At 39.4% G+C, this 27,256-nt stretch overlaps 1 protein-coding gene across 4 annotated transcripts in view; it reads left to right on the plus strand.

Moving 5' to 3' along the window:
• Positions 1-27,256, plus strand: part of RBMS3 (RNA binding motif single stranded interacting protein 3) — a 708,641-nt gene that overhangs the window by 338,829 nt on the left and 342,556 nt on the right. For all 4 annotated transcript variants that reach the window (XM_071561125.1, XM_071561126.1, XM_071561127.1 and 1 more), the window contains one exon: positions 21,446-21,615. In XM_071561125.1, the coding sequence (XP_071417226.1) occupies positions 21,446-21,615 (170 nt within the window). The remainder of the gene's footprint in view (positions 1-21,445; positions 21,616-27,256) is intronic.

Below are 27,256 nucleotides of genomic sequence, written 5' to 3' on the forward strand. Positions count from 1 at the left end.
CTTAATTTTTAATCTGGTCTCTATTAAATGGTAAAAAATTAATTTTAAGCACTGGTAGACCCTCCTGTGTGCATTATAGTAAGCTGAAAGGAGGATATCTGGAGAAGAAAATAAGACAACAAAATTTCAAATGATTGTATGAAAGGGCTCTTCTTGTATAAGTTGCAGTTCAGCCCCACTTTTCAATCACACCTCATTGTCTGGTAGCTGAGTTATTCTAATGTGACTGAGAGGAAAATCGAGCCAGGAGGTTTTGGTGGTTGCTGGGCAAATATGAAGTACATGTGCTTTTTCCCAGGGTGCATGAGAGTTGCAGCAACTCAGCACATAATTCAGCCACCCTCAGGGCTTGACCTTACATTTCACATCAAGCTGTAAATTTTTGTTGTTCAGTTTGAATTTTTTTGTTCTTTATGTTAATTTGTTAAGAAGCAGCCATGTGCGAGGTGCTAGGAGATATGAAAGAAAATCTGGACTCAGGCCTGAGAAAACCTCGCCTTAGGCTTAGCTCTTGCATGCAGGAGCAGCTGGGCTCTTGTACCTTGCATGGGGCTCTAGTATTATTTTGGACTCTTGTTGAACTGGCTGCACATGCTTCTCCTGGACAGTTTGGTATCAAAATAGATCACTACTATAGGCAGGCTTTGGGAGACTCCAGCAATGCTTGGCTTTAAAAAAGAAACAAAAACAAAAAAAAGAAAAGAAATTAGGAAGTAATTGTGTGTCCAGTGTTTCATTTTGCAAGAAAACTGTCTTGCTGCTTCAGCCCATCCCCAAAACAGGAAATGCTGCCTCAGAACTGGCTTCCAGTGAGGCTTCTTTTTCTCTTCTCTTCTTTCCTCCCCACTGGGGGTTAAAAATAGTGAGCAGTTAGAAGTGATATTGTATACAAGGCTATTACACTTTTGTCTTGGCCTGCATAATGTCCTTGACACATACCCATTTCACCCAGCGACAGCCACTATGCAAATTGGCTAAAAGCTCCATTAGGTTGTTCAAGGCTGGGGAAACCCATCTGTCAGTGTCTGTGACACAGCCGGGCTGGAGTCTCACGTGGGAATCTGTCCTTGAGATACCCAGGCAGCTGAGTTTCTATTAGACTCTAGTGTTCCCAGAATCAAAGGAATTGTTGTATGCTCTTGTTCTTGCTGCAGTTTATGTTTTTATCTTAAATTTTCTAGCTTGATCCCTTTTAAAGAAAAGCACAGGCATAGATTGAGAATTGATGGGGAAAGATGTGTGTTACTTTTTTTTTTGGTTGCTTTTCAATAAGTGAACAATTACACATATTACTTGTGGGAAAAATAGAACAGTAGCTATTTGTTGTCTTAAAAGAACAGCTTTATAATCCTTTTCCATATTTTCCTGTGTGATCTGCTGATGACAGGCATGAGATGGGTATTTAAAAAAAGACTTTCTGGGGATCAGCTGTGGTTGATACGTTCTCTGTGAGTGGACCAGAAGTGCATGATAATTTAACAAAATTCCAGAAAATGCACCCAAGAAAGGCTTTGATTGAGAGGATATGAATCTGGGGCCTGGGACTGAGAGTTGCCCCTGCAGAGACAGAGAAGTCCCGCATCTGCACATAGGTTTGGGAGCAAGCTGGAGTCTTTTCTCACCTTGGTTTCCCCAGGGAAAAACTCCTGAAACAGCACTTACTGTACAGCTGTTGAGGGAAGCCACTTGCTTTTTATGCTGGATGGAGTTAAGGCTGCAGAGTGGTAATTTCTCTGTTTTCTGCTTTCTTTCTGAAATTGCCAAGGCTCCATTAAAATGCTTAACCAGTGAAGCACACCAGGATGGATGGTGCAGAAGTAGTTGTTTCCCTGTGAGTGCTGTGTTAGCAACATTACAGTGTTTTGTAGTATGAGACAGTGACAGCAAAATAATTCAGTTTTTCATCTCATTAGAGCAAGAAGACTCAGAGTATGTCATCAAAAGTAGTGCACTTCAAAATGTGTAAGGTCTATACTGACAGGCCTCGCAAACCCTTGATTACTTCCCGCTGGTGTCAAGTAAGAGCCCTGAACAGAGAGTATCTGGCAAAAGAGCTAGAGTAACTTCAATGCCCAGTGGTGTTCAGATGCATGAGATAATTACAGTCTCCTCCGTAGCAGATGCTCTGCTCTCCAGATTGGCACTCTGTTTCTTCAGCAGGCAAATGGTTTTCTTTACCTTGTTTGACGGCCATTTCAATGATATAATACAATTTTTCTTTTCACCAAAAATTAAGCAGTTTGGTTTTCATGGAAACACTTATATATGACAGTGGGATTTCCCTTTATCATCCTTTTGAGGAGGAAGGAAAGCACTTTGCTAGTACTGTGTGGAGAAGGATGACATTAAGAGTTAATGTGTTGGTATAGCTGGGCTGAGAATAAACTTTATCTTTCCAGAAATAGAAGTCACTGATTCAGCAGTTCTCCTTCACATTGCTAAGTGCAACTTATTCAAATCATGATATATTCTGCTTTTTTTCTTCCAAACCCAGTCACATAATAAGGAAGCTTGGAGATAGCATATAAGTTTAAATTTCAGACATACAATTTTAATTCTCTGTCTTGTGCTCCCACTGTGTCTTTTTTCTCTCTTTGTCTCTGGAGGTAACCCAGATCTTGATGTAGCATGTAACTCTCACTTAAGAAAAAATAAGAATCAGCATGAGAGAGATGGTATATGCATTTTTCTACAAGTTAGTTGTGGCTGCCTTTACACAACCTTTGTTCTCACATTTGAGTATATTTTCATACTGTTCCAATTATTTCAGGGGCTGTGTGATAGCTCAGGTTTGCCAAAGGGAGCAGAGGGCTTGCAATCTTGCTTGAAGCCATTTCTGCATTTATGTTTTTCTGGCTGTCTGGTCAGACTGCCACATCCTAATGGGAGCCAAAACGTAATTAAACCTTGGTGAGTTGAACAGCTTGCTTTGAAAAGAGGTGGAGTCTGTTTCATGTGACATTGCATTTAAAACAACACCCCTAAAAATGCTAAGGTATAAATATTTGGCCTTGCCTGTACAGGATGTTCCTGTGCATAGGCAAAGCAGAAGATGAACCGGAATTTTCACATGCACATAAAGAAATTGAATGCCTTAAAGCTGTTGGGAACAAAGAGCCTACTGTATCATCCTAAAAAATTTGGGTTTAATACTGAAGTCCTATTTGAGAAATGAGTAGTCCTCAGGGTAAACTCTTCTTGCAATTGGCCCTATGTGCAAGAGGGCTGAGGATGTGCAGAGTCTTTCTCACAGCAGGTCCAGGGCACAAAGGCCACTACAAAACATAACTAAAACATTTTCTAAATGGATGGAGAAAATGATGGGACTATAAAAAAAACAACTCTGAGACTTGTTTTTTTGGCCTATTTACAAATGCCTGAGAAACAGATTTTAATTTTAGTCAATACTTGCAAGCCCATCAGTGGAGCAGCACAGGGGGACACCGTTCTAAAATAGCTCTAGCAGATGCCACAATAATGCGAGTTTTCCTTTCATCTCTCATTTATTTCTTGCTGTGTGTACTTTCTCACTAAATCTGTTCCCTTGATAAATGCAAAGATGTTCTTGCTATTGGATAGAATAGCTGAGTGCAATTGTCACAAACACTAACTAGCTTAACCTTCTCGTTGCATAGCTACTGCTGCTGTTAAATATTTCCTGGGCTAACAGAGATATTTGGAGTGAGTTTTAATGGGTTTTTCTTTTTATATACACAGACCATGGTGGTTAAAGAATGGCAGCTTAATGGAAGATATTTTAATGATAACAGCAATAGTGTCTGTTGTTTGGATAAACTGTCAGCGTAGAGAGGGAGACTGGCCATCAGAGTATCACTCTAAGGGACATTAGAAAATTGAGAAAATTAACCTGCAAGAATAAGCAATACCTCCAGATCTTCAGAAAGGATAATTATCTTGCTACCTCACTCAGTGTGCAAGTGTTAATATTGGTACTAGATGTCAAGAGACCTTCTATCCTGCCAATTTTACCTTCCCTGAAGAAAGGTTCTCCTTTCATATCCTTGATTGCTTTAAACTCAAAATATGGTACCCTGATACTGATTTATGAGGCGCGTTGGTGATCACTTCACAGCCTTGTCACACAATTGGTATTCTTTATTATCAAATTTATTATTTGATACAAAGTGCCAACCCTACTATCTACATTCATTTCCAAGAATTTCCACTCCAGCACAAAGTGAAGGATGTGAAGAAGGGATCAGATGCTGCTGCAAGGCAATGGGCTTCAGCAGAGTGATGCTGCACTGAGATCCTAGTGGTCTGCATCCAGTCCTTGGTGGGACCTCTGTGCTTTTTGCCTAGCACCTCACTCCTGCTTACCTTGTCTGCCCTGGGGAACTGTGATGGTGCTTGTGTGCTAGTGCTGTCTCTCTTTGGTGATGACAGGAGGTGACCCAGCCCTTGTACCATAACCATGGGAGAGGTGTGTTTCCCTTGAGGGTGTGTGGGATGACAGAGGGAGCTGATCTGCTGTGCACCTCAGAACTGTTGCCACCCGGTAGCTAATAAGCTAAGGCACTTTTTTAAGCCCATGGTTGCAAAATACAGAAATTGTGGGCTTAGGCTGGACAGTGTTGAGAATTCTGAGTGGTGGACTTTATTTTTAGGTTTTTTGTTTGTTTGTTTTCTTTTGTTTTTTCAAAAGAGCTGAGCTCATTTAAAACGTCTGTAAATAGGAATGATGGTCTGGGATCACAGGCAGAAAAAGTAAGCTAATTTGGGTGTTTGTTTCAATAAGATCATCTACTGCTTATGAAGATGAAAGTGATTTTTCCTGTCCTGATTTCATGACTGAATATTGTATATACATTTAAAAAAACCCTCTAATAAATAATGAAATATTTCAAGGATGACTTGAAATTCAAAGTCATGAAACATAACCAGAAAGAGCCACATAATTTTGTTAGTACTTCTGTTTATATTTTTTAAGTGCAGAGAAGGAAATCCTGGTGCCTGGATTGTTGACAAAAAAACCCAAAACTTCTTAAACCTGTCTGTTGTCTGTAACCATTTCTTCTTTAATTTTCAATGTCTTTTTTCTTTACTGTTCAGTTTGTAATGAAGCTGGGCCTTATGCTGGCCCTTATTTTTTGCCAGTAGACGAAGGGCTTGAAAAGAATCTACGGTGGTTGCCTTGTTTGCTTCTTAGCAGTTGTTGCAAGGGAGGGGGTTTTGTGTTTGTTTTCAATCCCTTCTTATTGGAATGTTGTGTGAGAACTGCAAATCAACAGGTCTGTTTTTTAAAGATGTCTTTAATTTGGGACTCGAGTTTAAACTTTCAGAAAAATTATTGTGATCAAGTGAGTGGCTGATAAATACTATTTTAGCAAGTAGGCTGCCAGCCTGTGGAACTGCCCTCTGCCAGAGAGTCTTCAAGTAAAATGCTATGGCTAATTGTAAAAAAGCTGAGAACATTTTAGGGCCAAAATAGTGATGTTTGTAATTGGGGATACTAAAATAGAAGCAGTGAGATTCCTGAGGATTTAAAAAAAAGCCCCACCATAAATCTCTCCCTATCTCAGGTCCGCCGAAATGGCTGTGGCCCTGGCAGATCCCAGGTGCTGCCTTGGGAATTTGTGGTCAAGCCAGAGCTTTGCTTCAGGGAGAAGCTCTCCGTTTTCCTCAGCCACAGGCACACCACTACAGAAAGAAGAGCTGAGCTAGAACTGAACCAGCGAGAGGATGATAAGCCTTAGAAGCAGGTTGTCAGGGCACTGTATAAGTTGAATCACATTAGCTGCGTGCCCTCCTGTTGCATGCCATGTAGTGTTAGGTAACACTGTGATATATGTCTGGGGTTTTATATGCATGCAAAGCACTATTTCTGCTACCCTTATGCAGGAGAAATAGGTGATAGACCCTGAGATTAGCTCAGTTGGTTAAAACTTGGTTGCATAATGCCAAGGTCATGGGTTCAATCCCCTATGTGGGCCATTGACTTAAGAGTTGGACTCGATGATCCTTGTGGGTCCCTTCCAACTCTGAATAGTCTGTGATCTCTTTCATAATTTGGCTATGCTTTCTTTTTGTGTGCAGATCGTGATGCAACTTCAGCAGATTTAATTCTACTCTCTGTTATGTTTGAATTCACAAACTGACTTCAATATGCCCAATTTTTTGTGGATACTTGGGCAAGGTTTTGAAAAAGAAGAGGTGTGGCTGCTTTGCATGACTGCAAAAGCCTGCACGGCACTGTTTAGCGGGGGAAAATAAAGAAAAGAAATATGCCTGATGCTTTATCTTCCAAGTTCTGCCATCCAGCCTGCAATGAGTTGCACCTCAGTAGTGCAGGAGGGAGGCATGTGGCCTGTGAAGAAGTTTGTGAAACTCTTGGGTAGAATGTACAGCAGTTATCAATGAGATGAATCCAGTGAAAGGTTTGTGTTTATCTGTGCAGGAGAGTGCTAAAAAAATGGCATCTGATAACACAGTGGTGCCTAATAAAACAATTTGTCTGTAGCATAGACATGGACTAGTTTGATTCAGGCCAGAAATATCTCTGAAGGATCACATTTAGAGGTGATCATCTTTTAAATGCAAAAAGCACATTATAAGATGAGTAACAGATCATGAGGAGCTGCTTGTCTGAGTGTCCTTTACTGCTAAACTGTTATGGAGATAAAAGTATTCTGACTCCACCTTTAGGAACATATTGTATTTCCCTAGTTATGTTTGTTTTCTATCATGTGATGAGGTGCAAGGGAAGGTGTTGCTTGCTAATTTTAGCCGTGCAGACTGTCACTGCAGAAACCTGGCAGTTAACACTTCTGGAGGGTAGTGCTTCAAGGAAAGCCAGGCTGCACTGTGTGTCATCCTTCTTGATGGCATTCATGGCAGGGAGCAGTGGGGGGAATATTTCAAAGTCTTGTTTTCCTGGCTTGCGTTAATGTACTAGTATCTTCCTGCAGAAGAATTGCTGAAGACTGTAAAAAGCATTAATGAGAAAAGAAAAGATGTTACTTTGGTGAATAAATGTAAGATATGGAGACTGAGAAATGCAATAAAGGCATATATGTGACTTCGCAGCCATTGCTGTATTTTTCAGAGCTATAGTACTGAGTTGCAGGAGTCACTCTGCATATTGACTGTCACCTGTACTTTCCCATTTTGCCATCAGAGCCTGAACAAATCCTGTATTTGCAGATGCTCTGAGGCATCTTTATGCAACTCATAATGTTTATTGGGGGGAAGGGAGGGAAAAGGGTAGAGGATGTCAGGAGGCCACTTGTGGCTCAAAAGTCCTCAGTATACAGCCTGCAAAGGAACAGTTAAATTGTGTCATCCTTGCCAGACTAGGCTCTAATGACTACAGAGGTTCTTCCAGGTGTGTGGGGAGCAGGGTGAGGTCTCAAGTGCAGGGAGCCTGAGATGGAGACAGGGAAACATGGGCTCTGTTTGGCAGCAGAAAGCTATGACATGATCCCTCCCAGAGGTGACATGTTGCTGCATGTATTTCCTCCTCTGCAGCAGCTTTTCATCTTTTGGGGGTGGTAGGATGAGGGAATGTAATGATAAACAGACCTTAGTGAAATATATAATAACCTGATAACAGGTTTTCCTGTCATTGAAAGACTTTTAGCCCTGTAAGAACTATATTAGCCCAGTGTTCAAGAAAGGAAACTTAGTGTTAAGCCATTGCAAACAAAATATGAGGCATATGAGGCATAACACAGTTGTTTAACACCAAAAGAGTTAAGAGTATCAATATATTTTTAATCTAGGGTTCCCTTTTTCTTTTAATTTTTAGGAGAAACCCCTAAGGAGAAACATTTTAATATAGACATTTGTTTTTAAAAGTGTGTTAAAAAACATCCAGCACTTTTAATAATCTAACTATGTATTTTGGCAAATGCATCACCATGTCAACAGTGTTTCTATTGACTTGAAGAAGATGTGATAGCCATTCCCCTGACTGTGTAGTTGACACTTCCTCATGTTTTTGAGGACTGTGTATATAAGACAAAGGATATAGAGTTGCACATGAAATGTTCTTAGTGGTACCAAGAAGGTGGAAGAAGAACCGCTGCAAAATTTTTCTTGTAAAAAGAGTGAGGGCAAACATCAGTTAACTTTTTTTGGTGGCAGATTTAAAATACACAGGTGGGTTTTTTTCTTGACTATAAAATTTAGTTCTAAAACTGCTTTCCACTAAGAGATTTTTAGAGGACTAGAGTCTAATGGTCAAATCTCACAAGGCATAGGCCCTTTCGTATGGGTTAGCATGATGGTCTGTGTACAGCCTCTGGTTGCAAAGTGAAAGCTGTTCTGGGGAGATTTACTCTCTGCTTGTGTTTCTGATACCATTTCCCAAGACGTTCCCACCTGTTATTAGTAACACCCAAATACAAATCTCTCTTCTAGGTGGGCTTTTTGATTTCCCAAGAGGGATGTTTGTTACAGAAAGTAACTCGCAGCTTTTGTTTTCTGATGCTGTTAATTTTGTTGGAGGGAGTTAAGGTTATATAGTCAAGGAGTCAAGTTAGGCATTCTTCATGAGCCTGTGGAGCCTGAATTTGGATCCTGTGTGAATAGTAGTTACCACATGGTCATTTCCTTAATTGGATAAGTTCTGCTTTCCACAAGACCACAGCCTTTGCTGCATTTAGTGATGGTTTGGTTTGTTGTGTTGTAAATAGGATTCAATCCTGTCGCTGCCATCAGACTCATCTGGGAGACATGCAGTATTTGTGCTGCTGTCTTTCAGTGTACCATTGCAGTTGTTTTTCAAATTTTCTGGGACCAAATTGCCTGACACTGAGGCTGAAGTTGCGCTAAGCACTTTAGATCTGTTGTGTGTGACACTTTATGTCTAAAATTGAGCCTAGATACTCTGAGTACCTAGACTGAATACACATTGGCACCCATGCCTTGATATGATTGGTGGAGTCAGATTATCTTCACTGCTTGAAGAAGATGATAAAAAAAATGAATTTGTTATAACTATGGGCACATTTATTGAAAAATCTTAATCAAAGCTGAACTTTGATTATATGGTAGCAACTATCACTGTCATTGATTGTACAACTTTTAGTCTCAGAGATTTTTTGAAGACCTGTCAGTTTATTTAGTTTCAAATGATTGAGAAACAGATTTTTTTTAAAAGTACAGAGTGTTTCCTTAGACTACAATGCAGATCTTCAACAAAGCTGAGGAATAGGATTTTCAGTATTTCTAATTCCTTTAATCCAAGGATATTGAATTAATGTAAATACTACTGCTGTTGAAATCTATGTGAAATCTATGCTATTTAATAATGACTTGAGCAAATGAGCTAAATTTGAGGTCAAAGAATAGCAAAGGAATAGAGTTCAGATGTCTCAGTTTTAATAAATCCTTTGTTGTGCAGTTGAATTTGATTATAGTATATACCTGCAAAAATCACTTAGTAGTTATTCTGTCAGTAAACATGGAGGGTTTTTAACATACATAAATCATGAGGTGAAGGAGTTTTTTGTTGAGTAGTTCTTTTGTGTAGCATTGGGTGTACTGATATTAGTATTTTCAGACAACTCTTATCTCCAGCCAGTCCACTGCTCGCCCCACCTTGGTGTTACCTGTGTGTTCCCTCCTGTCATCCAGCTTGTTGGTGACAGTGGCACACTGTAAGCCTTGCTAAAGTCAGGGTAAGCAACCTGCACTGCTCTTCCCTGGTCTGTAAACCTGGTTGTCTCAACGTGCAAGGCAAGCACGTTGGCCAAGTCTGGTTTGCCCTTGCTCATCCGTGCTGATTGTGCTCAGCAACCTCGTCCCTCATGTGCTTGGACACAGTGCCCATGAGACTTTTCTCTTTAGTTTTGCCAGGCTGTAGCCAGCCTGCTAAGCCCTAGATTCTGCCTCTTCAGAAGGTGGGTGTAATGTTTGCCTTTTTTCCAGTCATCAGGAACATTGTGATGGCCTCCATTTGCCATGTCCTTTCAGAGACAGAAGAGCAGCCTCTGGGTGACACTGGCCAGCTCCCTTGCAGTTGGTGTTCAGTAACTTCTAATGTAATGCCCCTCTTCCTGGGCAGCACCTCCCTCCCAGGCCCTACTGCTGGGTGAAGAAATTTGAAAGACCTGTCAGCAGACCTTGCCAGTGGAGACTGAAGCAAAGAAAGCATCAAGTGCCTCCATTTGTCCTTTGTCACTCATCCCCTGCCCTATCAAGCAGTGGGCAAATGTTTTATTTAGTCTTCCTTTTGCTGCCAATGTGCCCATAGAAAACCTTATTGCCCTGGTATTCCTAATCAGATTCTACTCTAACACAGTGTATTACTATTACAATCTGATTATTGTTTTGTTAGAAATATGGTAATTGACACTCTTCTCCATCCTGAGATTTTTTTTTCTTAATGTAAATTATTTTTCATTTTAGACTTGAAGTAGTTTTTTTTTCTGCAACATTTAATGCATGTGAGTCTATAACAGTGGTATTAAGTGACATTAAGACTTTTAGATATTTATATGTATCTGATTTGAATTATAAACCTTATTGTTACATACCATCATTCTTCAAGCTTCTATTCTAAAGCTTGGTACAACATTATTAAGAAAATGCATTAAGGAGATTTTCTTTCTTCCTTTGCTTGTTCTGATTTAACATTTGAAATTCCTTCAAGTAGATATTCTTTCCAGAGAAAAAAATGCTGACTTAAAAAATAAATCATGCATGAATGAAGAATATTAAAGGGTCAAAAAGCCAGAAAGCTAACGGAAGACGTTGAAGGCAATGTTGCAGTGCAGATGGAATATTTTTTTTTTTACCTTTCTGGTTTGTTTCAGGAATTTAACATATGTACCCTGTTGCTCTAAATTCCTATTGCTTGCAACAGGAGTACCTCATTATCCCAATTAGTGGTCCATTGCATTTTACACAGATGCATAAGGAAGCAGCTGAGTCCCTGAATTGCAAGGCTTTTCACCTCTGAGCACAGAAGTTTAGGTTCTTCATATTGTTATGCAGAGTATGGCAAAAGCACATGGCACAGGGCCTAGAATAGTTTAGGCAATGCATCTGCAGCTGAATCTGTGAATGTTAGCACAATACTTGGCTCACCATGCCACAACATTCAGCAGAAACTAATGATGGTTTTAGTAGAACTAAGGAAAGAAAGCTGTTGTAATGAAATTAAATTTCTATGCTGATTGTGAGACATTCTAAGCACATCAGAAAAAAGTGAGTAGGTTACTTTTACCAAACCAGAAGTTAGTTTTGTGTGAATATTTTAACTGAGTCAAAATTTTTGTGTGTGAGTAAAGTGACATTTGAAATCAGACAAGCACAGTAGCACAACCAGTTGTTGAAGAAATGGGAAGAGACTGAGAACTTGTACCATACTAAAGTTAGATGTTTTCAACTTCCCTCTCTCATGCTCTGAAAAGTGCTTAAAACCAGAGGTGGTGGAAACATTGAAGAAGCAAATAGGAATTAGCTAGGAAAGAACTTTCTGAATAACACTGGATTGCAGTGAAAAAAATGATGAGTCTTTCTGGATATCTAACCAGCAGGTCAGGTTTGTGCATATTAAGATTCACTGATTTTGAAGAAAAATGGACATTCTAAAGTATTTTTACTTTTCAAAGAAGAGTTCATGGGTTTTATTTGCCTTCTAGCAAAAACAGATGTCAGAATCGTGCTGGCTGAGAAGAAATAGTTGTTATCTTCCAGTGACCTTAACTATCACAGAATTTAGGAGGAGTCTTCCATTGTTCAGCAGTCCTGTGATCCCAGGACCTCCAGGAATGACAACAAAGTGTGTGCTAGGCAGTAACTGCTGTGGCATCTACTTAGACAGGTGGTCAAATACTCCTGTGGGTGGGCTGATCAGTTAGGACCTTTGCCTCAATCTGCATTTGGTATGAATATAGGGTGTATGGGATGTAGGAGACTTTAGTGCTCAGGCTTCAATTTAGCTTAATGTAAGGATGATTTCCTTGTAAGTGATTTTGTGTTCACTCACTGCATGCTTAAGTAAATTCATTCTCAAAACCAATAGAATTTACAGAAAATTGAATTTTAAGGAAAAAAACTAGAAATGCCTGTAAATAAATTGGGGATAATTCTGAAAATTCCAGAGATAGAGTCAAGAACTTCTCTATTTTTGCATTAATTATTCAGTTTATTTAGTAAATTTTGCCTCAAGTGGATTTGATTGATGTTTGGAAGAAATCTTAAATGCAAGTTATATTAGATGCTTGTTAAATCAAAGAAAATTAAACAGCATTTCCCATACTGCCTTCCAAGTCTGCCACATGAAATCTAGAGAAATGGAGATCTGATATGGAATCAGAGTCTGCAGTTACAAAGTGGAGAGTGTTTATTCTTCTTCCTTAGCATATGATTTAAAGCACTCAGTGAAACTAGCTGAAAATGTAAGTGCTTAAATCTCAAAATGCTTCATGGCATATCTTGCTCATCTTCCCATGAACATAACATTTTATGTCCTACTGGGATGCTTTGACCTGAAGGTCTGGAATTCACCTCTTTATCAAATTTAAGCTTGCAGTGTCCCATTCCTTCATTTTACTCTTTACGTGGGCCCAAACAGTTTCCTGGCTCATGTGTAATCATGACTTCATTATCAAGTTCATTGTCTTACATATTGTTTTAAGAATGTAGAGGGGTACCTGGAATGGGACAGAGAGGTTCTTAATGTGGAGTTTCAGCCCCAGTTGCCTGTGGTAAGCCCTACACGTAGCCACCCCAGCTTCCCTGCTTCTCTTAGCCTTTTTTTAGTACAGTATTCAGGACTGTCAGAAGCTCAGAGGTGCCCAGCAACATGTTGGCCAACTATGTCCATAGGCTGACACCTTAATCCTAACCACTGCCATTAGATTCTTATCATCCCCACCATATAAGCTTATTGTTGGAGTGCTTTCTAGGTGTATTTTAATTGACTTTATGTACACTGGTCTCACAAGGCTCATTGTCTCTTCTTCCTAAGCAAGGAACTGTTAAGACCTGTGCAGAAATTTTTTTAAAAGCTATTTCCTATGATAAGTTGCTGGATGAGTTTTCATAGGAAGCAAAAACCTGGTGAGGTTTGTGATGCCTTGTATCTCCTGTGGACCCTCTGGCCCCCAGCCTGGGACCAGTGTGTTTCTGTAGCTCAAGGTTTTCAAAGAAAACATCATTTCTGGCTGTTGTGAAATGTCCCAGTTCTGTCTTGATGATGTCACATGGTTGTCTTTGGGAAAAACCTTTCCCAGAATCTGCATTCTGTGGATTCCTTTGGTTGTAGGACAGGAGGCACAACTCATCTTTATATAGTACTGGGTGGAGGAGGGAGAGCTTCCTCATACATGTCTCCTAAAGATTGTTGTGGTTACATGGGAGATAATGAGGGACATTCCTGGGGAGCTTTGCCATCCCTCATTCTTCCATTCTGCCAATGCTTATGGCAATAGTGGCAGATTTCCTGCTTAGTTCTGCTATAAGAAAGAAAAACTGAGGAAACTTGGGTTGGATTTTGAAAAACCTTTTGCTTGGGGTTTTCTTTCTGAAAAATAAAAACACATCTGCTTCTGATTTCTGCTTGTCAAAATCTCAAGTGTAGAGGGAAGAGATGATATTGATGTTTTGGTTTTGTTCTGTGCTCTGAGTTTTATGTGGCAGGCTTTTATTATAGTCAGGTTCTTGCCCCAGAGTTGATGCCGTGGTACGTGTGGACTGTGCGGAAAAGCAATGCAATGAAGCATATGTCTCCTGAATCTCATTTCCAAGATGTTTGTAGTCCACCACATGTAAACAAATACCCAGAGAGTAAATTTAGTTTCTCAGAACCAAAAATGTGTTTGTTTCTGCAAGTATTTGGAAAGTTAAATATCAGCCTTTCGATCTGCATTTTTATTCTTATCCTCCAAATGTACTGTCAACTCATTGTGTAGCCCCAAAATTGGCTATGTGAAAATATAAGCATAAACGGTCATTTCTGCTGGAATTTATCATTTTCCCTCCATTTTTTTAGCACAAAGTTGTTGTATCCCAAGCAGTAATTGCTGTCATATTTTGATCTGTGCTCTACAATGTTCTTACTAGATGAATTGCAATGTTTTATTGTCCAGATTGCCCAGATTTAGTATTTTTAAGATCTAGATTCTGTTCACATTTAGTCTCAGTACATCAATAAAATATGAATGGATTGGATAATGAAGCAATAACGCTAATTTATGTCAAAGAATATAGGCTATTGTTTATGAGTTTGCCAAAGTGCCAAAATACTTTATAGAAAGAATTCTTCTTCGCCCTTGCTGAGAAATAAATAATGCCTCAGGAATACCCTGTCATGGGAGCCTCCTGCCATGAAATAAATGGGAGGAGACAAAGCTGTGAAGGTTATTTTCTGTTCTGGAAAATATCTATTTGGTGACACAGCTCTTATTGCTAGTCTTTGGCTTTTTAGTGCTAAGGACTAAATTTTACCCTCCTGTCTGGATGTGAGAAGCCCTAAATTCAGGGAAGTTACCATGTTTTAGTCAGGAGCTACAAGTAGTCTATGGATAAACAGAAGATTGTTTATGAGGGATGAATAGTTCTGTCTTTGATATAGCAATATGTAGAGGGGAGAGGGTAAAGAGCTGGAGTGTTGGCAGCTTGCACCTATTTAGTGACCATGACCCAGGGAGGCAGTGATGGCTGGGGTGTTTTCCATCAGCAAATGATACTCTTCATCTCTGTGCTGTTGCCTTGTCTTGGACTGTTTTTTGCTGGGGCTGGTTCATCCTCAGGCGAGAAGATTGTCAGTCTCTCTTAATGTACTCTAATCTACTTTACTATGTAAACTTCACCACACGTCAAACTAAGTTGCTTTACACCTGACCAAGTTGCTTTTGAAATTTCCCGTTGGTAATGGTGGGAAAATGAGTGATGTATGGATTGACATTTTTCAGTCTGTCTTAGTGTAAAATAGAAGATACTATGATCAGCGAGAAAATTTTCAGGCTTCTAGCATATGTCACCCAGGCTAATGATGGCTGCACTCTCAGTGCTCTTGCAGATAAAAAGAAGAGTGAATTGCTGTTGTTTTTTGTTTGCTTGGTTGGTCATTTTGAACACAGAAAATTTACAAAAAGAGACCTTTTTTGCAGGTACAGTCCAATAAATTTCTTCCTTCTCTTACTGCAGATGACTTAATTCCTGTGCATTGTCTAGTTTTAAGTGTTTATAAAATGCTAAAATCTGAGCAGTCATAATTTGGAAGAGAAGTATTTTAGAACAGAGAAAATTGAACCAAATTGTCCCTGAGCTTATGCTCTATGGATCTCTGTTGCTTTGTGCTAGATTCAAGGGATTTGTAAGGAGTGTTTTGCTTACTAATTCCAACAGCTTTGTCTGTGAAACAAAGATCTCAAAGTATCTTACTGAACCATCAAGTCCCAGTTTTAATCTGACTGTTGGATGACTACTGTGCCTGTTGGAGGACCAGGTTGGGTTTTCCCCTTGTAATTGCCATTTTCCCCAAGTGACATTTTTTTTTCCCCCACTCTGTGAAAAGAAATAAAGGGTAAACAAAATACAACTACAATTTTGTCCTGTGTACTAAAGATGCAATTTATAATAAATTCAAGTATACAAGACACAAGATCACAATAACATTGTGAATATATAATTCTAAATTTGTTTTTAAATTAAAAATATTATTAATGAGAAAACTGCACTGGTATTTTATTTTTAAAAATTATTTAATTCATTCAGTTTAGATACAGAATGGCAAAGTCATTGAATGCAGAAATGATTTTTATCTGCAAGAGAATTAGGCATAGCTCTAGTTATTAAATTAGACTTTAATAATATTTTTTCCCATCTTCAAGTAATATTGCAATTCTTAGTAGTATCTTTCATCCAGTAATCACACAGAGCATTATATATGCCTTAAATAGGTAAGGAAGAATCATTACAGATTAGTAAACTGAGATGTAAGGAATCTAAATGACTTGCTTGGGGAAGCACAGTGATTTTGCAGTACAGAGAGTGCAACCCGGCAGCCTTGACTCACCAGGCTTCTTTTATCCAGCAAATCACTTTTAAAGGCCTTGGAAGGGATTCAGAGAAATCAAAACCCTCTTGAGGTGTGTTCTGGTTTTCTTGATTGAAAGAACTGTGATGGCACAGACTTTGAACGTTATTGTCTGTCTTCATCTTCTGAGTTTACTTACGTTTTCACATGCCATTCCTTTGCAAATAGAAAATGTTGCCAAGTGGTGGGTTGTTACTTCTATAGAAACAATCTTGGAAGCTTTGGTACTGTGCAGAAGGGTTAGAAAACACGTGCACTTTTACAGCTGTTGATTTTCTGTTAGATGTCTAGGGAAAGACCTGCCTATGTAGGAAAACATCCAAAAGGAGCTCTGTCTTCCAGGCCTTCATGGGCTGGGTGGGTGATAGGCCATGGTTATGGCTGGATTCTGCAAGAACAATGAGTGCCATACAGACTCAGTAAGAAAATTATAACTCGAGCTCCCTTGACTGAAGCCTTTCTAAAATGCATGAGGTTTCTGTGTTGCCCATTTCAATGCTCATCTTTTATTCACTTTTCTGTTCTACCTGTCTGTGGATGAGAAATACAGCTTACCTTCTGGTGCTGTTTCTCACTGTAGGAGAAAACCAAAGGCAGAAGAGTTGCTGTTGTGACTTTTATCTTGTTCTTTTTATTATGTTTTTCCCTACCTCTCTGCTTTCTCTTCTACTGTGATGATTGCCTTTTGCTTAATATGGAATTTACTGTTCAGTCAGCTCCAAAATCCCATCAACAGGCTGAAAATTGGTGGCATCCTCTCATAATTTTTGTAATTGACCGGTAAGTACCCTCTAGGTCACAAAAATTGCTTCTTTGTACAGTAGGATGTAGAGAGAACAGTGTTTTGCTAATGTGAGCTGTAAATTGATATTTGTACAATTCATTTGTATTTACTTTGTCTTATTTTATTTTGTCAATCGGGAGCTAAGGGAATTGGGTAGCAACTGGGCACTAAGAGAGATGAATCTAGCAGCTGGAAAACACTGTTCAGAGGGAAATGGATAGTATGCGTGTGCAAGAATGTGTGTAGTACTCATTTTTTAATGTAAAATATGCACTAAGATAGGAAAAGTCTGCATATCAGTGTTAATGGGAATCTTTCCAAGACTTTCCTTTCAAGTGTATAAAAGAGTACAAATCTGAGATAGCCAAAGGTGACTACAAACAAATTGGCTGGACCATTAGCAGAGCTGTCCAGCTGCATCCTAGGCTTGGAGGCCACTCCAAAACCACAAGCCCAACCACCTCAGAAGCTTGCCAAGCAATCAGCTGCTGCTAATAAAGCAGACTCTACAATTTGGCATCTGGGGCCTGTGGTTCCCATCCAAAAGGAATTGTATGTGAAAAATATTTGAAATTTGACTTTTTAAGTAGTGTTTTCCTTTGGAAAAAAAAAAAAACAACTTCAGCCTAAACTTGCAACAAGTGAAAAACTACAAAAGAGTAGTTGGTTGCCATGGAGGCTAAATACTGTTCTTGTGTAAGGAGGCTGAATGTTGGAAGGAAGAGCGTTGATCATTTAGCATCCAAGAGGCTTCTGGTTCAGCATTTCTGTGTTATTTAGTTAGAAAGACTAAGATACCTCATTATTCATGCTTAGCCCTGTGCACTTCCACTGGACACTGTTTCAGAGAGCTGAACTGTAGGTTTTAAGCACAAGGGTACGTTCCTGAGACTGGATAAGAATTAAGCACATTAATTTCTTACTTAATGAAAAAGAGGAAATTTCATTCATTTTTCAAAGATGAAAACAAATCCTATTTAACCATCCATGCTAAATTAATAAGCTGTTTGGAATAATCTACAAACCAGTTCATTCCCCACACACTCCCTACTGAATAATGAGGCATGAGAATTGAAAAATGAATTGGTTGTATCGGTTATTTGAAAAATTAATGGCTAAACCAGCTCCGAATTCCAGCTTCCTTTTGAAATGAAACACATAGATTTCGCCTAATACTTTTTTCCTCTAGGTCTGCAGGTCCTATGCTTGGTTGTGATGGCAAAACCCCTTTCCCAGATTTCTACAGCTTTTGTCAGGGTGTTATGAGCCAATCTTGACAGAGGTGCTCCTTATGGCTCTCGTGATAGAGAAGTTAAGTGCTTTGCTCCCAGCCATGGAGGGGTCCAACATCAGAACAGGACACAAATTTCCTTCCACTGAGTGCACAGGTGGCTCCCCAGGCAAAGCCCCACTTTGGCATTGTCTGTGATCCTCTAGCAAGTGGTCCATATCTGGGATCATCAGCTGGTTGCCATTTAGTCTTTCACTCCAGCTGTTTTGTGGAGATTACCAAAGCAGAACCTTTGCTCGTTTGGAGGCAAAGCGCATACTTCTGCCATCAGTCATACACTCATGAGCTCAGGGAACTAGAATTCGAAGCTTTCTTCTGACCTGAAGCTTTTAGTCTGGCAAGTGGCCAGAATATGTCATCAGCCTCGGCACAGGCAATTTTGTAATCTTCCTGTGGATGGTATTGTGGGGTATTGGATATGCATGGAAATTACTGTGGGCTGCTGTGGCTGAGATTTATTAGTGAAGAAGGTTTGGTGTATAGTGGGCCTTGCTGGCCTGAGAAGATCAGCATCCTCCAAAGTGGAGTGCAGCTGCCTCTCTGCCCACACTTAGAGCAACTCCCAGGGTGCTGCTATGAACCAATGCGTCTGTGTGTGCCTGCTGTCTGAGCAGCTCTTACCTGAGACAACTGCTTGTATGGTCTCCTTCTATGTGTATACTGAGGCTTTTTTTTTATAGCTGTGGTCTTAAAATTGGTGTAACTGTAATTCATGATCACTTCTACATCCCCTTTCAGCTGGTTGGGAGGGAAAAATATCTTAAGCTTAAATTAGAATTAGGCCCCCAGTGCTCTCCTCTGTGTGAGGATAAAGATCCTGTAATAGAATGAAAATTGCTCTTTGTATTTCAGAGTTATATTTCCACTTGTTCTTTTCCTTGTTGTTTTTTTTTTGTTTTGTTTTTTTTCTTGCATACTATGTTGATGTGACAATAGGATATTTATTCATTATCCCCTGCTAAGACATATATAATAATATCAATTAATAATTAAAGTACTTAGCCCTTTATTGGCGTATGGAAATTTTTTTTTTCCTTTACATTCACTGTGAGCATTCACTGTGTATGGCAAACTTGAAGGTTAGGGGAAAGCAGTGAGTGTTACTTTGACATTTATTTATTTCTTTGTTTGTTTGCTTATTTATTTATACTTTAGGAATGCTCAAACGGTGCAAGATTACCATGAGATATTTCCTGAGCTCTTGGGATATTAAAGCCAAACGTCTTATACACAGTCACAGTTCTTCCATGGCCCTGTGGTGCATGGAGTTTTAAACATGCTTTCAGCCAGGATGTTTGAAGGTGTAGCTGCCTATGTATTTAGTAGTGGTTACTGTTGCCTGCGGTGTTATCCAGCTGGGCCATGGCTGTGGTCTGGAGCCGATTTCCAGGATTTGACCCCAGCACTGGGGCTCAGTCGAGGTGCTTTCCTGTGCTGGTACTCAGGGCTTCTGCTTCAGCTCTCTGTTTCTGGGAATGACATTGAAGCTTGAGTGGGTGGGGATTACCCAGTGATAAAATGTGTGTGCAGAGAAATATGATCTGTATGCATTAAGTGCTTTTGATTGTCAGCAAAAATATCTATGCAGAGACTTGGGGAAGGAAGCTCATCGCCCTTCCTCTTTTACTGTAGAAGAGAGTGAATGTCATTACTTGCTAGCACGGAGATCACATTATTGAAGTGTTTTTTTCCTTTTAATGGCTCTTACTTGAGCCACATTACAACCAGGCAAGACTGCAGAGGAATTCTGATGTTTTGACACTTGATGCTATATTGCCGCACTCCTGGTGTAAAAGCGAGAAACTGGGAAGTAGAAAGCAAGTTGCAGCAGGAAAGGCATTGCTTCAAATGTGCTGTTTCATTTCATCAAAACCTCTGAGCTTTACCTTTCACTGATGCTCCCCCTATGTCCTCCAACTTCTTTGATTCTTCTAAATAATGAGACTTGTTTGAAAGAGTTTAGAGCTACTAATTTAAAAATACCCAACTACCAAGACTGTGATTTTGTGTGTGCATAATTATAAGCACGAAATTAGGGCCACTGAAATTAAAGGGACAGTTGATTAGCATGATCAGAGTTACTCACAGACTTAAATATTTTCTCTGTTCGAGTCCTAAATGCAGAACAAGCATATTAGAAGTCACTAAAGTGTTATTACTGCTGTAATGAAAATTGCAGATGTTTTGCTTTTATTAGTCCATTAGCATAGCATGGTTAACTTGGCATTGGCCCAACATTTACCTGCTGTTGTCACCACACATAAAGCAAGCAGAATATGCTGATCAGCTTGCGGAAATGGGATTTCCCTCTTCTCAGCAGATGGTTACATTCCTGGAGCTCTGACTCGTTCCCCTGGATGTCTGTCTGGAGTTCAGTCCTCAGCATCCCCCAGTTTCTACAAGTTCACCCCTAGAGCTCAGCTTTTCTGCATAGATCACAGTGGTGACAGGATGGTCTCCATTCAATGTTTCCTTCATTCTCCTGGCAAGCACTCTGTACTGTGAGTAAATACTCTGGTGGTCAGAGCACCAAGGATGGTTGCAGCAACTAAAATTCTCAGTTGTTGCCTCAGATCAGAGGTGTTTATGTAATTTTTGTAGTATGTGTGCAACTTTTTTCATAATATCTATTTGCCATGGAGTTTGGGAGTAGGAGTGTTCTCTCTCTGTGAGAATGCCTCCTGTTTTAAGTGGTATTTCTCAGTTGTTGTGTGTGGTTTGTGGTTGCTCAGAAGTGGGTAAGGTTCTGAGAGCAGAAGGTCTTAGCCTGATCATCTTTTCCAGACCCTGTTTCTCTATTGTGAAAGACATCTGTAGCAACAGTCTTTTCAGGCTGCTTTGTATTTTTTTCTCTCTTAGGCTGGTCAATTCTCTGCCACCTGACTGTCCATGTAGTGGGTGTTCCTCAAGTTTAGAAAAGACTAACTAGGGTTCTGGCATCAGCTTCTGTACCTCTGGCTAGATACTCTTATTTGTGTCTTAAAGTACTCTTAGAGCAGATTGTGTTTAATTTTTTTAATACTAGTTACTCCCTCAGTGTCATTTCAGAGCTTTATTTTGTGATCTAGATAAAATGAGCTCATCATTAGGCTACTTTAATTCCAAATTAAAAAAATAAAGTAAAATTATGCACTTCATAGTTATGGCTAAACTCAAAATGTAGATCCTCTTTTCCATTTCAAAAGGTATTACTGGCTGGGCATGGGTGCAGGTGCCGTAGGAATGGGCAGCTGGAGGTGGTCAGGGAGGGCAGGACAAGCATAGCATAGTTCTGGTGTTACCCAGGTAAAACACATGGGTCTGTCATGCTTCTGCCTTTTCCAGTAACAGCCTTTTTCTTTTGCTCTGTTTCCAGCAGTCCTATGCACCAGCTCCCCACCCCATGGCTCCTCCCAGCCCCAGCACAAACAGCAGCAACAACAGCAGCAACAACAGCAGCGGAGAGCAGTTGAGTAAAACCAACCTGTACATTCGAGGCCTTCCACCCGGCACCACTGACCAGGACCTTATCAAGCTGTGCCAGCCGTAAGTGCACTTCAAATACTCAGTGTCTTTGGGGAGGAAGGTGTCAAAACTGGCCTTCCAGCTTACACTTACGTGTGGCAACAAGAACACATCAGAAGCCTCCTTCATTTGAAGGTTAACTGTTATTCCTTTAGTTTGAATGGCTAATTAATGCCTGTTGAAAACCTTCAGGTAATGAGTTTAGGGGAATAGAGAGGTGAAGGCCTTCGTGTTGACTTCTGTTTATTGTAATCAGGTTGATTTCTTATGTCAAAAGGAGAATTTGCATGGCAGGAAAACCTCCCTAATGACAGATTTTCTAGTTATAATGATCTGTGAATCATAGCCTAGTGCACAACAAAACATGGATGTTCGTCCCTCAATCTATCACATTTTATGATTGCTATGTCACACATTGCTGGGCTCAAAGATTGAGAAGTATGAAACCCACTGAAGGTGGTCATATAATTAACATCTAATTAGCTGCAGTTCCATTGAAAAATGATGCTGTAGAAAGTAGCACCTTCTACCTCCCTGTTTATCTCAAGAGCCATGTTTGCAGATTGTACTAATGAATATCAGATTTATTGTGTTTTATGCCTGTTGAAACCAAAGAGGTAGAAAAAAGAGCTCTTTGCTTCTCATGCATCATCAAAAGAATTACTTCCTAAAACATTGCACCCTCCTCCTTTTCACTTGACTGAATGTAGTGGGCAATATGAGTAGAAATGAGAACCTTGCTGGATTTCCATAGTCTTGGTTATTATTGATGACTTGTGGGAAGGGAATTATCCAGTTTGAAATTCTGACCAAGATCTCCTGGGTGGAATTTAGGATAAGACATTGTTTTGTGTTGGAAGAAGAGCAAGGAGAGATTTGAAAAATAAAAATCCACCCCTGTTGTGATGCAGAACTTCAGTGTTTTTGCCATAGAATCATCTATTCCAAAAGGCAACAGCATCTCTGATATTTGTTATCACAAATCAGCCTTTCATATAGAGATCAAGAGATGAAGTTTGGTTAAGAAAGGAACAATCTGAGGCTGATCTACTGACTTGAATTCAAATTACTGTTATTGTGAAGCTTGCAGTAGGAGTAACAATATAATGAGTTGTTACAATCTTATGGCATTCTGCCTTTTCTGATTTTGGAAACCTGAAAGACTTCCCTGAGTATACTTTAGGTGGACATGACTTGGCAGGACTGGAGCTAGCCGGCTTACTTAAGTGATATCTGGACTTGAGTAAAATTATACTAACTTGAAACTCTTCCCTGTGAATTTCTCCTGAGTAGAACTGACTCACTGTTCAGAGGAGTGTTCAGTGTGCTGGTGGTGTTTCATATTTCACATAAGCTGGGTTGTGAGTGTACTTGTCTGACATTTGTACAAACTACATTCATCGACACTTTCCAGATGTGACAGTCAGAGATAATCCCAGTTCAAGTGCCAGATCCTCAGTAGGCATGAATTGATTGTAGTCTGCTGATGTTCAAAAAGCAGTTTTGCTATATATCTTCTTACAGTCTGACTCTTCCCAAGTTCACACAAATGCTTTCAGCTGGTCAGGATTGAAGTAGCTATTCCTAGAGGAGTCTCACAACTTTGGTGCTTAGTGCTGCAGTCATGGTTGGAGTCTGGGTGTGAGCAGTGGTAGCTGAATCATGATGTTCAGGGAGCACATCCTTCCCCCTTGTCTGTGTACGGGAAGTGCACATCAAGTATCTGAGAGCTTCCTTTTGGCACTGTGGCAAAATTTTTAGTGTGCTCCACTAAACTTAATCTGGTCTACAGTTAGGGAACTGTCTCGCTATTGTGGGGTTCTTGTGTGAATAGGTGCTCTTTAAGAAAAATGTTGACATTATTTTTTTCTGGTTTTGTTTTAGTTCCCCCGCCCAACTAATAGAAGAATTTATCAGAGCAAAAGAGAAAGACAGTATAGGGAAACTTAAACATCTGAAAATACAAGAATTTGTCCTCGTAGCATGTAGATTTTAAGTAATATTTTGCAAGACCTTTTCTTTACCTTTGCATGTGGTTACATAAGAGAGGTCAATAAAGGTCCCAAACCGTTTTCTCTTACCTTGCACCTACCAAAAAACCCCCAAGCCAAACCAAAACTCCAAACCCTCCCCCTTCCCCCACAAGCCCACTAAAATCAAACCCAACAATCTGCTGCTGTGTGAACAAGACATAGATTTGTCTGTTCAGAAAGATTGTCTTCTGCAGAGTTCTCTCCTAGCTTACATGGCTGGGAGTTCACCGTCTATTAAAGATTTTGTGTGAACAGATATTCAGAAACAAGCAGAAAGTGCTGTCTCTTAGGCTTCCCTCATAGAAATATTAGCATAATTTTCTACAAGATGTGAAATGAAAACCTTAAATCTAATCCATAAACCATATAATTTTGCAGTACATGTTTTTTAGAGAGCTGGAATCACCAAAGCTAGCTGATCTCTAGCACGCTGGTTCCCCTAGGCTAGCTGTCAGTGCCTAAAACGAGCCCTTCTGAACCCATTTCCTCTGCTCTAGCACGGGACGAGGCTGCCAGCAGTACAACTGTCACTTGTAATGTCTGACATTTGGCAGGTCTAAGGAATAATGTTCTAAACCCACAATATTTCTCTTTCAGAAGTACAGGAAATGCTGGAAATGCTTATGGTTATGCACATTTATCATAGCCCATCCCATTTCCAGATTTATTCTTGTAAGGGGGCCACCCTCTGAGTCATGTGTAAAGTTTTTAATTTAATTGCATTTTGCTAGGTGGGTCGTGGAAGAAAAAACATTTAATCAGAATTGTTTGTTAAAGTATGGGGCTGTTTTGGTGAGTCCTGCCTGCTTTTTTGTCTTTCTACTGTGTGTGTTTGGGCAGTGTGTATTGCACACTAAAGAGAAAACTGCAGACTGGAGTACCATTGTTGCTTGAAGTGCAGAGTCCATTCCACGTGACGTGAGACATTTCTGACAAATGTTCCGACACTATCAAACCTTTTATCAATTTAAGAGTAACCTTGTCACAGAAATCTGTCAAACTGTTCATATGACTAAAGGAAAACAAGTCATCATAGGCTGTACAGTAGCTGAGTAAATGAAAAAAAATATTGCCACTGGAAGATTTTCTTTTTGTGTGGTTCTGATCCCCAGTACTTGGTTTAGTGTGTGAACAGGAAAGTTTCATCAAATTCTCTTTTGCAGCAGAAAGCTGTTAGGTTGCATGGTATCTTTTGGGACTCTATACAATAACTCAGTCAAAAGTTACATGAAAAAGAGTGAGTAAGAGTGTTTAGCAAGAAAGAATCTATTGTTCTTTTATGTGCATATCATCTTCTGGATTTTCATAAACACTGAGTAAAGAAAGGTCCAAAACTAGGCCTTGGCCTCTCTTAACCCTCTCTGAGGTTTTTAAAAAAGAAGCTCTATACTCATTTGTGGTCATATTGATCATCAGAACTTATTAGTCTAAAATTTAAATATTTCATGAAAATTATAGTAAATATCACATAACTAGCATTTTTTTTCTCTGAAGTACACAATCTCTGCTGGTGCAGTGGTATACACCATTATAAGTGTATTTTCCCAGTCAAAATATGCTTTTTGTCAAAAGTGATGGTAATCAACCTTAAAATGTACCATTATAGACAGAATAATTTGCATGGTAGGTCACTGTACAAGCAAAATATAAATTATTATCCTTGAAGTATTCATAATCTGTCATTCTAATTTTCATACATTGCATTATATGTCATCCGGAAGGATTCCAAGATTCTCTTCAAAACATACACAGATGGCTTAGTCCCTTGTTAGTATACTGGACACATCTCATTCTTCCTCACGACATCCTGGTGGAGATAGGTTGAAGGGAATCTCACACACAGACTAAATAGTTGAGCCTTATTACTTTGAAACATATTTAAATTAAAAAAAACAGTTGATCTCTTAAAATTTTGGTCTTTTTTTTCCTTGCGTTTTTGCACTGAAGAAGATTTAAGCCCCAAATTTTTAAAAGATAAAAAATTTTGGAGAAGAGAAGGGAAACTTGGGAAAAGAGATATAAAATATCTTTTCCCTCCCCCTAATAATTTTTGAAAAGTTGGCTTAAAACCCCCAACATTTGACTAAAAATGCCTTCTGCATTGCACAATTAAGACATTGATATATATTCAAAAGATAATCCCTGTCCATCTTTATTGAGTCATCTTGACTTTGTTGTATTCCAGAGTAAAATTAAAGGACTTATTTATAACAGCAACAACAGTAAAAATATTTAAACCTATGGAGCAGCAAGTCTCTGTTTTGCTCGGGCTGACTGTTGAAGAAGATGAGACAGAATCTCCCAGATAAATGGTTTTCCAGGTATGGGAAATCCCTGCTGAATAATGTTAATGAATAATGAACTGAATAATAAATATTGCTTTCTTCAAGTAATCTCTAGGTCTGTATTTTTGTGCTCATTACTCAAGGTTTGGGGTTTGCTCTGGATTAGTGAGGGTGGTGGTTTTATTGGTCTGGGATTTGTTTTTCTTTTTTTTTTTTCCTCCTGGAGGTATCCCAATTGCGTCCTTTACAAGTCCTCAAATGTGATATTTTAGCCTCTCATTTATTTCTGAATGTCCTTGGTTTTGTCTCATGGAGCATCTGAATAAATATTCAGGCTGCCACTGTTCAGATTCTACTAAAGGGCTAGTCCCAAACATGATGTAACCAAGGTTATTAATTGAAAAGTCATGCATTAATTTACTTAAATCCTAGACTATTTTTGAAACGAACTGTGTGCATTTAGTTTGCCCCCACAGAAAAAGGCTGAGTTCATTGAAGTTTCAGAGGGGTTTAAGGTGCCCTTCAGGACAGGTTCTCTCGTTAGTAGCTGCAGCAAGCACTACATTTTCATTAGACCAAGCCTTGTAGCAAACTCATGATGGTCTTTTCTGCCGTGTGTTAAGGCAGCAAGTGTTGTACATTCCTGACTATTTTTGTTTTCCTTTTATTCTGTGAAAATAATAAGTCCGTGTTATATGAAAACTGATGAAATGAAGATGTGGGAAAAGTAAGTTCCTTTCCTTTCCTTTTTTCCCCTGCATTAGCTTGTTCATCAACAATAGTTACTGTGAACTATAAATAAAATAAGGGTTAACCAAAATACAATAGCAATAGTGAGCTCAAAATCAAAACCCTCAAAATAATCCCTGTAGTAAATCCATTGTTCCACAATGAAGTCAGACAAAATTTGTACCCAGTGTAAACTGAAGTTCTCATCCTGACCCTGGTGTAAACAAGCCCCAAACTATTTGAGACTCATGTAGCAGTAGTGATAGGCCTGTCTACTCCTGTATTTTTAAGAAGTAATCTTTGGAGATGTAAAAGAATTCACTGTGTTCTGCAGTCTTGTGTATGTTAAAGCAAGGTGGGCTCTGGCTTCAATACTAATTCAAACAGAACCACAGCCTATGTCTCTTCTGTAATTAATATCAGCTGACACCAGCACTCTGTGGTGTAGCAGGGACTGAGGGCATGAAGGTGAGAGTGCTCATTGAGTGGGATTAGCTCAGATAGGAACCATGTGGCATCATACTGAATTGTTCCTGCTTAAAATCTTGATGGATATTTTGGTTCTCTGTATCATAGTAATATGAGAACTGTCAATGGCTCTGAAATCTACTGAAG

The sequence above is a fragment of the Pithys albifrons genome, chromosome 7 (assembly GCF_047495875.1).
Source record: "Pithys albifrons albifrons isolate INPA30051 chromosome 7, PitAlb_v1, whole genome shotgun sequence".
In the NCBI taxonomy this organism is placed as follows: domain Eukaryota; kingdom Metazoa; phylum Chordata; class Aves; order Passeriformes; family Thamnophilidae; genus Pithys; species Pithys albifrons.